This window comes from Babylonia areolata, chromosome 17 (genome assembly GCF_041734735.1).
Source record: "Babylonia areolata isolate BAREFJ2019XMU chromosome 17, ASM4173473v1, whole genome shotgun sequence".
In the NCBI taxonomy this organism is placed as follows: domain Eukaryota; kingdom Metazoa; phylum Mollusca; class Gastropoda; order Neogastropoda; family Buccinidae; genus Babylonia; species Babylonia areolata.
Window position 1 is genome coordinate 7945693 of NC_134892.1, and position 13761 is coordinate 7959453.

Here is a 13761-nt window from a genome sequence, read left to right on the forward strand (position 1 = left end):
TTTGTTTTGTTTTTGTTTTTTTGAAAACAACAAAGAAATATGTCCTTCTTGTGCACACAATTATAGGTGTATGTTTTGAAATGTTGTTGTTTTGTTTTTTTAACAACAAAGAAATGTGTCCCTCTCGTGCAAACAATTATAGGTGTAAGTTTTCTTCTTTTTTATTCAGAAAACAACGCACAAACCATAGGTTATGTTTTGAAGTGTTTCCTGAAAACAACAAAGAAATATGTCCTTCTTGTGCAAACAATTATAGGTGTAAGTTTTTTTTGTTTTTTTTTTGTGCACACAATTATAGGTGTGTGTTTAGAAATGTTTTTGTTTTGAAAACAACAAAGAAATGTGTCCCTCCCGTGCAAAAAATTACAGGTGTAAGTTTTGAAATGTTTTTTTTTGAAAACAACACACAAATCATAGGTGTATGTTTTGAAGTGTTTCTTGAAAACAGCAAAGAAATATGTCCCTCTTGTGCACACAATTATAGGTGTATGTTTTGAAATGTTTTTTTGAAAGCAACAAAGAAATATGTCCCCCTCGTGCACAAAATTATAAGTGTATGTTTTGAAATGTTGTTTTTTTTAAACGACAAAGAAATATGTCCCTCTTGTGCACACAATTATAGGTGTATGTTTAGACATGTTTTTTGAAAGCAACAAAGAAATATGTCCCTCTTGTGCACACAATATCAGGTGTATGTTTTGATTTTTTTTTTCAAACGACAAAGAAATATGTCTCTCTTGTGCACACAATCATAGGTGTATGTTTTGAAATGTTTTTTTTTGAAAACAACAAAGAAATATGTCCCTCTTGTGCACACATTTATAGGTGTATGTTTTGATTTTTTTTTTTTTTTTTTTTTTTTTTTTTGAAAACGACAAAGAAATATGTCTCTCTTGTGCACACAATCATAGGTGTATGTTTTGAAATGTTTTTTAAAGCAACAGAGAAATATGTTCCTCTTGTGCACACAATTATAGGTGTAAGTTTTTTGGGTTTTTTTTTTTTTAGAAAACAACGCACAAACTATAGGTGTATGTTTTGAAGTGTTTCTTGAAAACTACAAAGAAATATATCCCTTGGAACTACTGTTGGAATGTTGTATAGAATGGATTTGTTTTTAGTTTACTCCTATTTCGTATCTGCAAACCTTTGAATAAAGATTGCTTTAAAAAAAAAAAAGGCTAAGCATATGTAAAGTGTGTGTGTGTGTGTGTGTGAGTGTGTGTGTGTGTGTGTGTGTGTGTGTGTGTGTGTGTGTGTGTGTGTGTTCATTGGAACCATTGTATTAGTGAAGCGCTTCCAGCAAAATCATTTGATTTGGCCCAATATAAACAAACCTATTATTACTGTTGTTGTTGTTTGTAGTAGTAGTATTTCCTCGTTCTTCCATCTATGCAGCTAAATGCTCCACAATGTGTTCTATAGTGTTTCACATGTGTAACAAAACAAAGCGTGCGAACACACACACACACACACACACACACACACACACACACACACACACACACACACACACACACACACACACACACACACACACACACACACACACACACACGAATACACACATGCGTGCAGATACGCATACTAACACACAGACACGTGCACTCAGCATGCAATCATACGCAGACAGACTGAGACAGACACACACACACACACACACACACACACACACACACACACACACACACAGACAGACAGACGGACGGACGGACAGACAGCATCCACTTCGTGGAAAGATTCCAATGTTCGCCAATCACACACACACACACACACACACACACACACACACACACACAAAGGCAAACAGACACAGTGTTTTCGCCTCATTTTATTTGGAAGTCACCTCTTTTCAGACAAAAAAAAAAAGAAGAAAAATGCAGTTGACAGTTCTTTCAATTATTTTCTCTCCCCCCCGGCGGTAAAGACTCTTGGGCTTTATACTACAGCTTTAGCTACATGGATGGTAATAAGGTAATCATGGCGTTGGATAAGTTGATGTGAATATTTGTGTGATCATGGAAAAAAAAAAAAACAATACATACATGACGTAAAAAATAACATTACGTCACCCATTACAAGTGTAGTCTGTGTGGCCAAGCTGCGAAATTTCAGAATTTTGTTGTTTGGTATTATTGTTTAACAAAACAGGTGTTAGTTTTCAACTTTATTTTATTCATTTATGTGTGTGTGTGTGTGTGTGTGTGTGTGTGTGTGTGTGTGTGTGTGTGTGTGTGTGTGTGTTGCTTTTCATTACTTTGAAAAGTACACACTGGAAGTCACAACACACACACAAAATAATAATAATAAAGATAATAATAATAAATAAATAGTCGTTCAGATACTCGTAGACTTTGTCCTTGCCCCATATCGATCTATACGGAAGCAACACACAGAGTGGGTTTGTTGGGGTTTTTTCCCTGCCAGCTGAGAACAGGTGATGGTTAGACAAGGAGAGGGGAGAGGAGAAGGAAGAGAGGAGAAGAGGGAGGGGGTTGGGGGGTGGGGTGAGGGGTAGGGGGTGGGGGGTGGGGCTCAATGCTTCTTCTCCTGTGTGCTAATAGGCACGACGACTTCAAGAAAATAAAAATGAAAAAAAAATAAATAAATAATAAAAAGAAGTGATTGTTCGTTCGTTCGTTAGTTCGTTCGTTCTTAACGTACATTCATTTGTCATAATTATTCATAAAGCGTCAGTAGGGAAATGTGAAGAGACCACCCCACCGTTGGCTGTAAAACCTAATGAAGGTCTACCTTTTCACCTTTGACCTTAAAGGAAAGACACACGCTGTGGAAGAGGTGAGGAGGGTGGGGGGGGGGGTGCAGGGGTGACGGTTGCAGCCGGGAGTGGGCGGAGGGGGGTGGGAGTGATGGGTGTGTGTGGGTATGAGGGGTTGGGGGGGGTGGGGGTGGACATACAGATATGGAAAAGCTGGGACGGAAAACCCGCTGATCAAAAGACTGGAACAGAGAAAGAGAGAGAGAGAGAGAGAGAGAGAGAGAGAGAGAGAGAGAGAGAGAACAATGCAGACGGGCGAAAATGTTCACACATGGGGAGTGTGTGTGGGAGGGGGGGGGGGGGCCGGGGAGAAGACTCGTCCCTATTCTGAAAAAAAAGTGAATTACCTCCCATCCACTAACATTGCGCTAGGCTCACACACACACACACACACACACACACACACACACACAACACAACACAACACACACACACACACACACACACACACACACGCACGCACGCACGCACGCACGCACGCACGCACTTACACACACACACACAACACAACACAACACACACACACACACACACACACACACACACACACACACACACACACACACACGCACGCACGCACGCACTGCCATCGCAGAGCACCCCTTCTGCGGGACGTATTGGGCACGCCAGATCTGGGTCTGATGACGCCTCCTCTCCTCTCCTCTCTCACTGAACTGTTGTTCCGAAGTGAAAGAGGTGAGGAGGTTTGGCTTGAGAAAGGGAAGGGGACGGGGGGGTGAGGTTGGGGTCGGGGAGGAGGGGGGACGGGAGAGGGGGATGACGGGTTGAGGGAGGGAGGGAATGCGAAAATCACTGAGCAGTGGCTCTGCTCAGACGGGTGACGTCACTGCGAGGTGGTATGAGGTCACTTCCTGTGCATTGTCTGAGCTTGAGGGGGGGTTGGGGGGTCTACCTCACAACAACCATCACACACGCAAAGCGTTGTGAGCTGCTACTACTACTACAACTACTACTTCATTCATAACAACGTGGATTCCACCCTATGAGAGGGCGCTTCGTCAGAATCACAGTTGAGTGGTGCGTGATGAAGCGTGTTCGCTAGGCCAGTGTGATGGCGTGTTTGGCACACTGAGGCCGCTTCAGTCCCTCGCGTCTCTCTGTTGATGCGGGTCACTGTGCTGTATGAAACGTCCCATGGTTGCCCTGGAGAAATAGGTTGATACAAAAAACGGTCTGTTATACGACTGTTCGCTGTAGTGGATCTCCCCCAGGCCTCCGCCATTTTAGCCAGATAAAATCCTGGTGCTCTTTAGCCATCTCGAGATCCTGTCCACTCCTTAGCTGTCTTTCCATACTATACCCAGCGGTCTAGCACACAGCCTGACGACATTCTTGCCAAACCATAGCCATTGTGATCATTGTATCTCTGTTAGCCAGAGCTTGTGTGTCCCCACACTGATAGTTGTTTGACTGTCCCTCAGTGATCATGTCTGTGCTACGTGTCTTTCTCTTGACACCCTGGATTATGGAGCTTAGAGCTTGTTCTTCGACCGAAGATAGGCGCTATATAAGTATCCATTCATTCATTCATTTTCGCTACTTTGACTGAGCAGCTCTGCACCCTCACCCTGAGCAGAAGCTAGTAGGCTAGTCGACACTCAACTGCTTATTCTTTCCTCACGCCCTTCATAGGACAGAACTGCGGTCAAACTTATATTTACTCTATCTACTTCGTTATCAAAGTGTATATACATACGTATTGGCTGGGGGCACGCCTAGCAACCTCTAACCAATATGCTCCAGACTGGAAAAATAAAATAAAATCTGTCTAATGCCACATCCAGTGTATACCTCACACAACACGCGACTGAACGGGATCCACAGACAAAGATACGGCCTTAGGCTGACTCAGTGTGGCATTGAAGGAAGGCTGGGTGCCATCATCAGTTTACACACACGATTCTGTATGTGGATCTGTTCCTCCACTGGATGCCGGACAAATGTGCAGCCCGAGGCACAGACTGAAGCATGGGTGACACACTGGTATTCTTGTGATTCCCTCCGGCAAGACCCCAGCACTACACAGACTTAAAGGTCTTTTGAATTAAAGGCCAAAGTCGGCAGGTCTGTGAACTCGGCTGTACCAGTTTCCGTACTGTGTGCTCTGTCCGCACTCTAGCCACATACTAGCCATTTCCTCCACATCCTAGCCACAAACTAGCCACATTCTAGTCACGCACTAGCTACAGCCTCCACACATCCTAGCCAACAAAGTAAGCCACATTTGAAAGCAACGATCCACAGTCTGGCATGATCGTATGGTTGTGCATTGTGACTACACGTATTGTTTTTATTGTATTGCATTGCATTGTATTGTACTGTAATGTATTATTCTTTTGTGACAACCGATATCTCAGTGTGCAATGCGTGCTGCTCTCCCCAGGGAGAGCGCGTCGCTACACTGTGTTTTCCTATCACAATGGATTTGTCTATAGAGTTTCGTCAGGGACAACCCCTTTGTTGCCATGGGTTCTTTTACGTGCACTAGATGCAGGCTACACACAGGTCCTCGGTTTATTTATCGTCTCATCCGAACGACTAGCGTCCAGATCACCATCAAGGTCTTAGTGGACAGGGAATACTGATGAGAGTGGGATTCGAACCAGTGCTTTCAGAGTCTCTCGCTTCTTCCTAGGCGCATGGACGGTTTACCACCAGGAAAGGAAGGAACAAGAACACGTGACCAGTGTCATCCGATACGGCCATTCGATTGGCCACAGTACGCTCCTGTCAGAAAGAAAAACACAATGTACCTTTTGTTCGCCTCATGTGTTAGCTGAATCGGTATGCATAAGTTAGCAATGACTCGAAGTTGTGCACCTTGTAAATGAAGAGAAGCAGCACTCTTTTTTGGTGGTGTTTTTGTTTGATTAAGACAACAAGAGATTCGATCCGTTTGAAACATCCAATCCTCGCTTGTGGTGAACTTTTTTTTTATCAATCAGTTGCCCTGGAGAAATACGCTGATACAAAAGGTGGTCTGTCATAAGACTGTGCGCTATAGTGGATCGCCCCCAGGCCGTCCTTTTTAGCCAGATAAAATCCCAGTGCTCATTAGCCACTTTGTTCTCGAGATCCTGTCCACCCTTTCCATACTCTAGCCAGCAGTCTAGCACACCGCCTAACAACATTCTAGTTCAACCATAGTCATAACATAAACCACACACTCGTTACATCCTTGGTTAACACGAACATGGCCTGACCAGTTTAACTCACTCAGTACGGCTAGTCTTCTCTTCTCCTCTACACAGACACCTCGGATGTCCAGTGGGTGTCTGAATGACCCAAACTTTAGCTTCCGTCGTCAGAATTGTGGTATTCTTTGTCAACATTCACGTCTTCAGTATAAGAGCCTTCCGCTTGCAATATTTTGATGATGGTAATTGGGGTGAAAAGCTGTCAACGTCGTCTCTTTCGCCGTTCGTGTGGAGAGAGTTAACACAAACCGGTTCGTCATCAGTGTGCATCAGTTCAGTGAGGTTCGGACACAACGTAACTTTTAGTCGTATCCTCTCTTTTCGGAACGCTCTCCAAGACTTAGATAAAGCTATATACAACCCAACTATTTTTATATCCTGACCACATACATCTCAATTCACATCAGTAAAAAAATTTGTGTTTGAAGTATGTAAACTGCCCAGTCTTTTATTGTGAAAGAGCTTCGACAAAGCGAAAATTTGGTGTGACGAACACAGCTCTTACACACATGAAAAGTCAGTTGTTCTTTATTCTTTGTAGACACACGTATATACATACATACAAACGCTGTTTACTTACCCAAAGCCTGTGCAACAGACTGTGAAATAGTAAACAGCCTCCGAAAACAAAGAATCGGTTTGAATGTTCCTGGACTGCAGTGGTGTGCAAAATAACATGACCTTGCACGTGGCTTGCCATGAAGTATCCACACTTCAAGGTCAACCCTCCTTGCCTTGCATGGATATCACACAACCGCATACTCAACTTGGCCCAGCCTCGGCTACAAATTCTATGACCGATATTTATTTCGTATACTAAATTATTTATTCATTCATCATCGTAATGGTTTCGTCATAGCCCCAATGCATCACGTAAAATGCAGAACATTTTAAAGTCAGCGTGAAATTTAGATTTCCGAAGGCACGCAGTGTTCAGTTGCATAAACGTATGTGTATCATGACATGTTACTATGACTACTACTACACTACTACTACTACTACTGCTACAAAAAATACAAAAAACAAAAAAGCCCACTATCGATATAATGATGTGAGAAGGGGCTGAGAGAGAGAGAGAGAGAGAGAGAGAGAGAGAGAGAGACAAAGACAAAGACAGAGAAAGAGAACAAAGCACAGCTTTGACACAGCACACCCCTCTTCATTTTCTTTCAGTTTTGCTACTCCACACACAAAAAAATAGCAGGCCCACACTAATTAATACCCAACTGTTCATAAACGTGACACACAGCCTGCAAAACGATATACACCATGCAGCAAAACTACGTCATAGTAAGAGAGGGAAAAACAAAACTAATACGTGTTTAAGACATATGAAAATAAATACTGTTGTAGCTTTTTTTTTTCCACGTCAGCGCCAACATCCATGCCACGAAATTAAAAAATTAAAAAAGAAGAAAAAATCCGCCAACAACAAAAAGCCCCAAAAAAAACTAATCAAAATAATACACAGAATGAAAGCTCTCTACGACAAGCGATTCGCACTGACTGCCTATGCATGTCAAACCATCAAAGGCCACGGCACACAAACACACGCATAGATTAAAGAAAATAATAACAAAATAACAACAATAGCCAAAATAAAACAAAATAAAGACAACAACAAACAAAAACCTATAAACATGATATCGCAAGAATGAAGTCGAAATAAACCAAAGACGTCATCCTGAACTTTGCCACAAAGTAAAAAAAAAAAAAAAAAGAAAAAAAAAGAAACAAACAAATAAATAAACAAACATAAATAATTAAACGAAAAACAACAACAACAACAAACACAGAAAAGAAAAGAAACGCTTCTGTCTGAAGTCGAGGTCGCTGGCGGTAGCTTCACATCAGCCATAGCATTCTTCCGCGAGTCACGTGTGATGGTTTGCCTCCCCTTTGATACATCGTCCTCTTGGCCTCACGACCTTGACCCTTGCCCTTCGTCTACAGCACGTGCAGGCTTGCTTGCAACGACCTTCACCTTGTGAGATCAAAGGCCGCCCGAACCTGAAGGTCAACACAGACACGTCATCACCTGTCAACAGACCTGGCTTCCACACAAACAGAGTGTGGCTGCCTACGCGGTGGGGTTGGGGGGCTGGGGTCGGGGGGGGGGGGGGGGGGTAAATAAACATAAACGATCATACACGCGTATGTGTGTGTGTGTGTGTGTGTGTGTGTGCATGACTGAAACCTAATTGAATGATACAGGAAATGAATGATGAGTGCCCAATGGCAGTCGTCAGTCGGCTCTACCCAGGTAGGCAGCCTGCTGTGCAAATGACCCCGTGTTTGTAAAGCGCTTAGAGCTTGGTCTCCGACCACGAGGAAAAGAGCTGCGTAAGTATCGGTATCATCGCCATACATTCTGAGCCGTTTCACATCGCATTTCGTCTGCTTTACGTTTCACTGTTAGTACCGTACAAATTTGTGTTCCGTATAGATTCCGGCGCATTGCTTGCTTCCGCGTCGGTCTGTTGACCTGATTCTGTCTACTGTCAGCTAACTGTTTGACTTATTCCTTTGTCACTTAAGCACAGGTCTGTTATGATTTGATTTGAATCACGGGCATGTTGCCATCATGTAAGCAGTATCATATTGTATGACAGTCAGTCGTGTCCGACTATGACCATAAGAACAGCAGAGGAGGCAACTGTTGTCCCAACTATCTGAGCCAGAATTTGATTATAGTGGAGAGTGTCTTGCCCAAGTTACATCCCCACTCTCTCGTCCAAGAGGGTTTTAGGACAGTCGGCGTTGGGACGGTTCCCAAATGCCCTCCCCCCCCGCCCCCCCCTCCCCAACTAAGAGCCAGTGCAATTTTGCCTTCAAGTTTGAGAGTCAGAGTCCTTCACGACGGGCGCAATAGCCGAGTGGTTAAAGCGTTGGACTTTCAATCTGAGGGTCCGGGTTCGAATCACGGTGACGGCGCCTGGTGGGTAAAGGGTGGAGATTTTTACGGTCTCCCACGTCAACATATGTGCAGACCTGCTTAGTGCCTGAACCCCCTTCGTGTGTATATGCAAGCAAAAGATCAAGTACGCACGTTAAAGATCCTGTAATCCATGTCAGCGTTTGGTGGGTTATGGAAACAAGAACATACCCAGCATGCACACCCCCGAAAACGGAGTATGGCTGCTTACATGGCGGGGTAAAAACGGTCATACACGTAAAAGCCCACTCGTGTGCATACGAGGAGTGAACGCAGAAGAAGAAGAGTCCTTCATGAAAGACTAAGCTGTGAATGACTTGGGATTCCAATGGAGAAACCAGTGATCATTAGGCTCTCACTTTGCTGTCTGTCCAACTGTAAGCTTGTCTCAATCCGTGATGTAAGCTTGTATTCACATATTTCACAGAGAAACTCGTCCCAGTGTTTTGATTGTGGCTGGTGTGAGAGCAATATGGTTAACTCACTCAGTACGGCCAGTCCTCTCTTCTCCTCTACATAGACCCCTCGGATGTCCAGTGGGTGTCTGAATGACCCAACCTTCAGCTTCCGTCGTCAGAATTGTGGTATTCTTTGTCAACATTCACCTCTTCAGTATAAGAGCCTTCCGCTCGCAATATTTTGATGGTGGTAATTGGGCTGAAACGCTGTTAACGTCGTCTCTTTCGCCGTTCGTATGGAGAGAGTTAAAGCTACGGTATTCAATTTCAGTTTCAGTTTATCAAGAAAGCGTCCCTGTGTTCGAACAAATCCTTACACGCTACACCACACCTGCTAGGCAGATGCCTAACAAGTAGCATAAAATAACGCGTTTGGTCAGGTCTTGAGCGCATGCGTACAATATATTTGTATACTTATCACAGTGGACTTCTTCTACAGAATTTAGCCAGAGGACAACACTCTCGTTGCCATGGGTTCTTTTTCCAGTGCGCCAAGTGCGTGCTGCACACTGGACCTCGGTTTATCGTCTCATCCGAATGACTAGACGCTCAGTTTTGATTATCGAGTCAAACTTGGGAGAAAGGGCGAGAGTGGGATTCGAACCCAGACCCTCACTGACACGAGAAAAAGAGAGAGAGGGTGAGGGAGAGAGGGGAGTAGAGAGGGATACAGAGAGACAGAGAGAGAAAAGGAGAGAGAGTGTGGGAGAGAGGGGAGCAGAGAGGGAGACAGAGAGACAGAGAGAGAAAAGGAGAGAGAGTGTGGGAGAGAGGGGGGTAGAGAGGGAGACAGAGAGACAGAGAGAGAAAAGGAGAGAGAGTGTGGGAGAGAGGGGAGTAGAGAGGGAGACAGAGAGACAGAGAGAGAAAAGGAGAGAGAGTGTGGGAGAGAGAGAGAGAATAAAGAAAGAGAGAGGGGGGTAGAGAGGGAGACAGAGACACACAGAGAGAGGGGGGGGCAGAGAGAGAGAGAGACAGAGAGACAGAGACAGAGAGGGAGAGAGAGACAGAGAGAGTGAGAGAGAGAGAGAAATAAAGAAAGAGAGAGAGAGAGAGAAGCAGGCAGACAGACAGGCAGGCAATCAAACAAGCAATAGGACAGACAGAAAGGCTGACGATTAGACACACAGATTATGTGGCAGTGTGTACGCCTCTGTGCGTGTGTGCTGATGTGCTTTGGGGGAGAGGAGAGAGAGGGGGGGGGGGCGAGGGGGGGGGGGTCATAGACAGAGACAGAGAGATAGAGAAACAGACACAGAGAGAGAGAAGCATTTGCAAATTGATGTGCAAGATGTGAATCGGGATGAATGTGTGAGTGGCAAGCGGGAGAGTGGGTGAGTGAGTGACGCTTTGACACTTTGACGCTTTGACGCTTTGACACTTTGACGATTTGACGATTTGACACTTTGACGCTTTGACGCTTTGACACTTTGACGCTTTGACACTTTGACGCTTTGACGCTTTGACACTTTGACGCTTTGACACTTTAATGTCATTGCCCATGAGGTCCTTATGACATGGGTGAATAATGTGAGTGAGTGAGTGAGTGAGTGAGTGAGTGTGTGGAGGAGTGAGTTAATGAGCGACTGAGTGAGATAATGAGAGAGTGAACAATTGAGTGAGTGAGTGATTGAGAGAGTGATGGGCGATTCAGTTAAGTTGGTGGGTGAGTGAGCAAGTGAGTGGAGGAGTGAGTTAATGAGCGACTGAGTGAGATAATGACTCAGTGAATGATTGAGTGAGTGAGTGAGTGAGTGAGTGTTTTAGTTGGTGAGTGAGTGAGCAAAAGAGCGGATGAGTGAGTGGATGAGTGAGCTCATATGCGACTGAGTGAGATAGTGAGGGAGGGAGTGAGTGATGGGTGATTCAGTTGATGAGTGGGTGAACAAGTGAGCGGATAAGTGAGTAGATGAGTGAGTGAGTGAGTGAGCGACTCACCGGCCAAAGGAGCCTTCTTGCCTCCTTCCTCCTGAAAAATAAAACACACAGGCCAACGTCACCAAGGGGCGTTACATCCGCGTGACACACATATTTTAAAAGGGGCGTTACACCCACATTACACACATTTTAAAGGGGGCGTTACACCCACATTACACACATTTTAAAGGGGGCGTTACACCCACATTACACACATTTTAAAAGGGCGTTACACCCACATTACACACACTTTAAAAGGGGCGTTACATCCGCATTACACACGTTTTGAAAGGGCGTTACACCCATAACTTACCATGCACACTTTACCAGGGGGATCTAAACCACAATGCGTGCACTGTACCAGGGGTATCACACCCACAATGCACGCACTTTACCAGGGGTATCACACCCACAATGCCAGCACTTTACCAGGTGTATCACACCCACAATGCACGCACTTTACCAGGGGTATCACACCCACAATGCACGCACTTTACCAGGGGTATCACACCCACAATGCACGCACTTTACCAGGGGTATCACACCCACAATGCCAGCACTTTACCAGGTGTATCACACCCACAATGCCAGCACTTTACCAGGGGTATCACACCCACAATGCACGCACTTTACCAGGGGTATCACACCCACAATGCCAGCACTTTACCAGGTGTATCACACCCACAATGCACGCACTTTACCAGGGGTATCACACCCACAATGCCGGCACTTTACCAGGTGTATCACACCCACAATGCACGCACTTTACCAGGGGTATCACACCCACAATGCCGGCACTTTACCAGGTGTATCACACCCACAATGCACGCACTTTACCAGGGGTATCACACCCACAATGCCGGCACTTTACCAGGGGTATCACACCCACAATGCACGCACTTTACCAGGTGTATCACACCCACAATGCACGCACTTTACCAGGTGTACCACACCCACAATGCCGGCACTTTACCAGGGGTATCACACCCACAATGCACGCACTTTACCAGGTGTATCACACCCACAATGCCAGCACTTTACCATGGGTATCACACCCACAATGCACGCACTTTACCAGGGGTATCACACCCACAATGCACACACTTTACCAGGTGTATCACACCCACAATGCCAGCACTTTACCAGGTGTATCACACCCACAATGCCAGCACGTTACCAGGGGTATCACACCCACAATGCACGCACTTTACCAGGGGTATCACACCCACAATGCACGGACTTTACCAGGGGTATCACACCCACAATGAACGCACTGTACCAGGGGTATCACACCCACAATGCACGCACTTTACCAGGTGTATCACACCCACAATGCCAGCACTTTACCAGGGGTATCACACCCACAATGCACGCACTTTACCAGGGGTATCACACCCACAATGCCAGCACTTTACCAGGGGTATCACACCCACAATGCACGCACTTTACCAGGGGTATCACACCCACAATGCACGCACTTTACCAGGTGTATCACACCCACAATGCCAGCACTTTACCAGGGGTATCACACCCACAATGCACGCACTTTACCAGGGGTATCACACCCACAATGCACGCACTTTACCAGGGGGGTGTAACCCACAATGCACGCACTTTACCAGGGGTATCACACCCACAATGCCAGCACTTTACCAGGTGTATCACACCCACAATGCACGCACTTTACCAGGGGGGTGTAACCCACAATGCACGCACTTTACCAGGTGTATCACACCCACAATGCCAGCACTTTACCAGGTGTATCACACCCACAATGCACGCACTTTACCAGGTGTATCACACCCACAATGCACGCACTTTACCAGGGGTATCACACCCACAATGAACACTCTTTACCAGTGGTACCACACCCACAATGCACGCACTTTACTAGGTGTATCACACCCACAATGCACGCACTTTACCAGGTGTATCACACCCACAATGCACGCACTTTACCAGGTGTATCACACCCACAATGCACGCACTTTACCAGGTGTATCACACCCACAATGCCAGAACTTTACCAGGTGTATCACACCCACAATGCACGCACTTTACCAGGTGTATCACACCCACAATGCACGCACTTTACCAGGGGTATCACACCCACAATGCCAGCACTTTACCAGGGGTATCACACCCACAATGCACGCACTTTACCAGGGGTATCACACCCACAATGCACGCACTTTACCAGGTGTACCACACCCACAATGCACGCACTTTACCAGGTGTATCACACCCACAATGCACGCACTTTACCAGGTGTATCACACCCACAATGCCAGCACTTTACCAGGGGTATCACACCCATAATGAACACAATTTACCAGGGGTATCACACCCACAATGCACGGACTTTACCAGGGGTATCACACCCACAATGCACGCACTTTACCAGGGGTATCACACCCACAATGCACGCACTTTACCAGGGGTATCACACCCACA

General features: G+C 45.6%; 1 protein-coding gene and 1 long non-coding RNA gene across 5 annotated transcripts in view; both read right to left on the minus strand.

Annotated features, from left to right (window-relative positions):
• Positions 1-3662: 3662 nt before the first annotated feature.
• Positions 3663-13761, minus strand: part of LOC143291625 (uncharacterized) — a 276976-nt gene continuing 266877 nt past the window's right edge. Inside the window, exon 2 of the long non-coding RNA XR_013056554.1 lies at positions 3663-6038. This is a non-coding gene — a long non-coding RNA (uncharacterized LOC143291625). The remainder of the gene's footprint in view (positions 6039-13761) is intronic.
• LOC143291623 (uncharacterized) overlaps positions 6510-13761 on the minus strand; it is an 86690-nt gene continuing 79438 nt past the window's right edge. For all 4 annotated transcript variants that reach the window (XM_076601588.1, XM_076601587.1, XM_076601586.1 and 1 more), the window contains exons 7-8: positions 11329-11359; positions 6510-8007 (exon numbers count right to left, since the gene is read on the minus strand). In XM_076601588.1, coding sequence (XP_076457703.1) covers positions 7991-8007; positions 11329-11359 — 48 coding nt within the window. In that variant the 3' untranslated portion in view covers positions 6510-7990. The remainder of the gene's footprint in view (positions 8008-11328; positions 11360-13761) is intronic.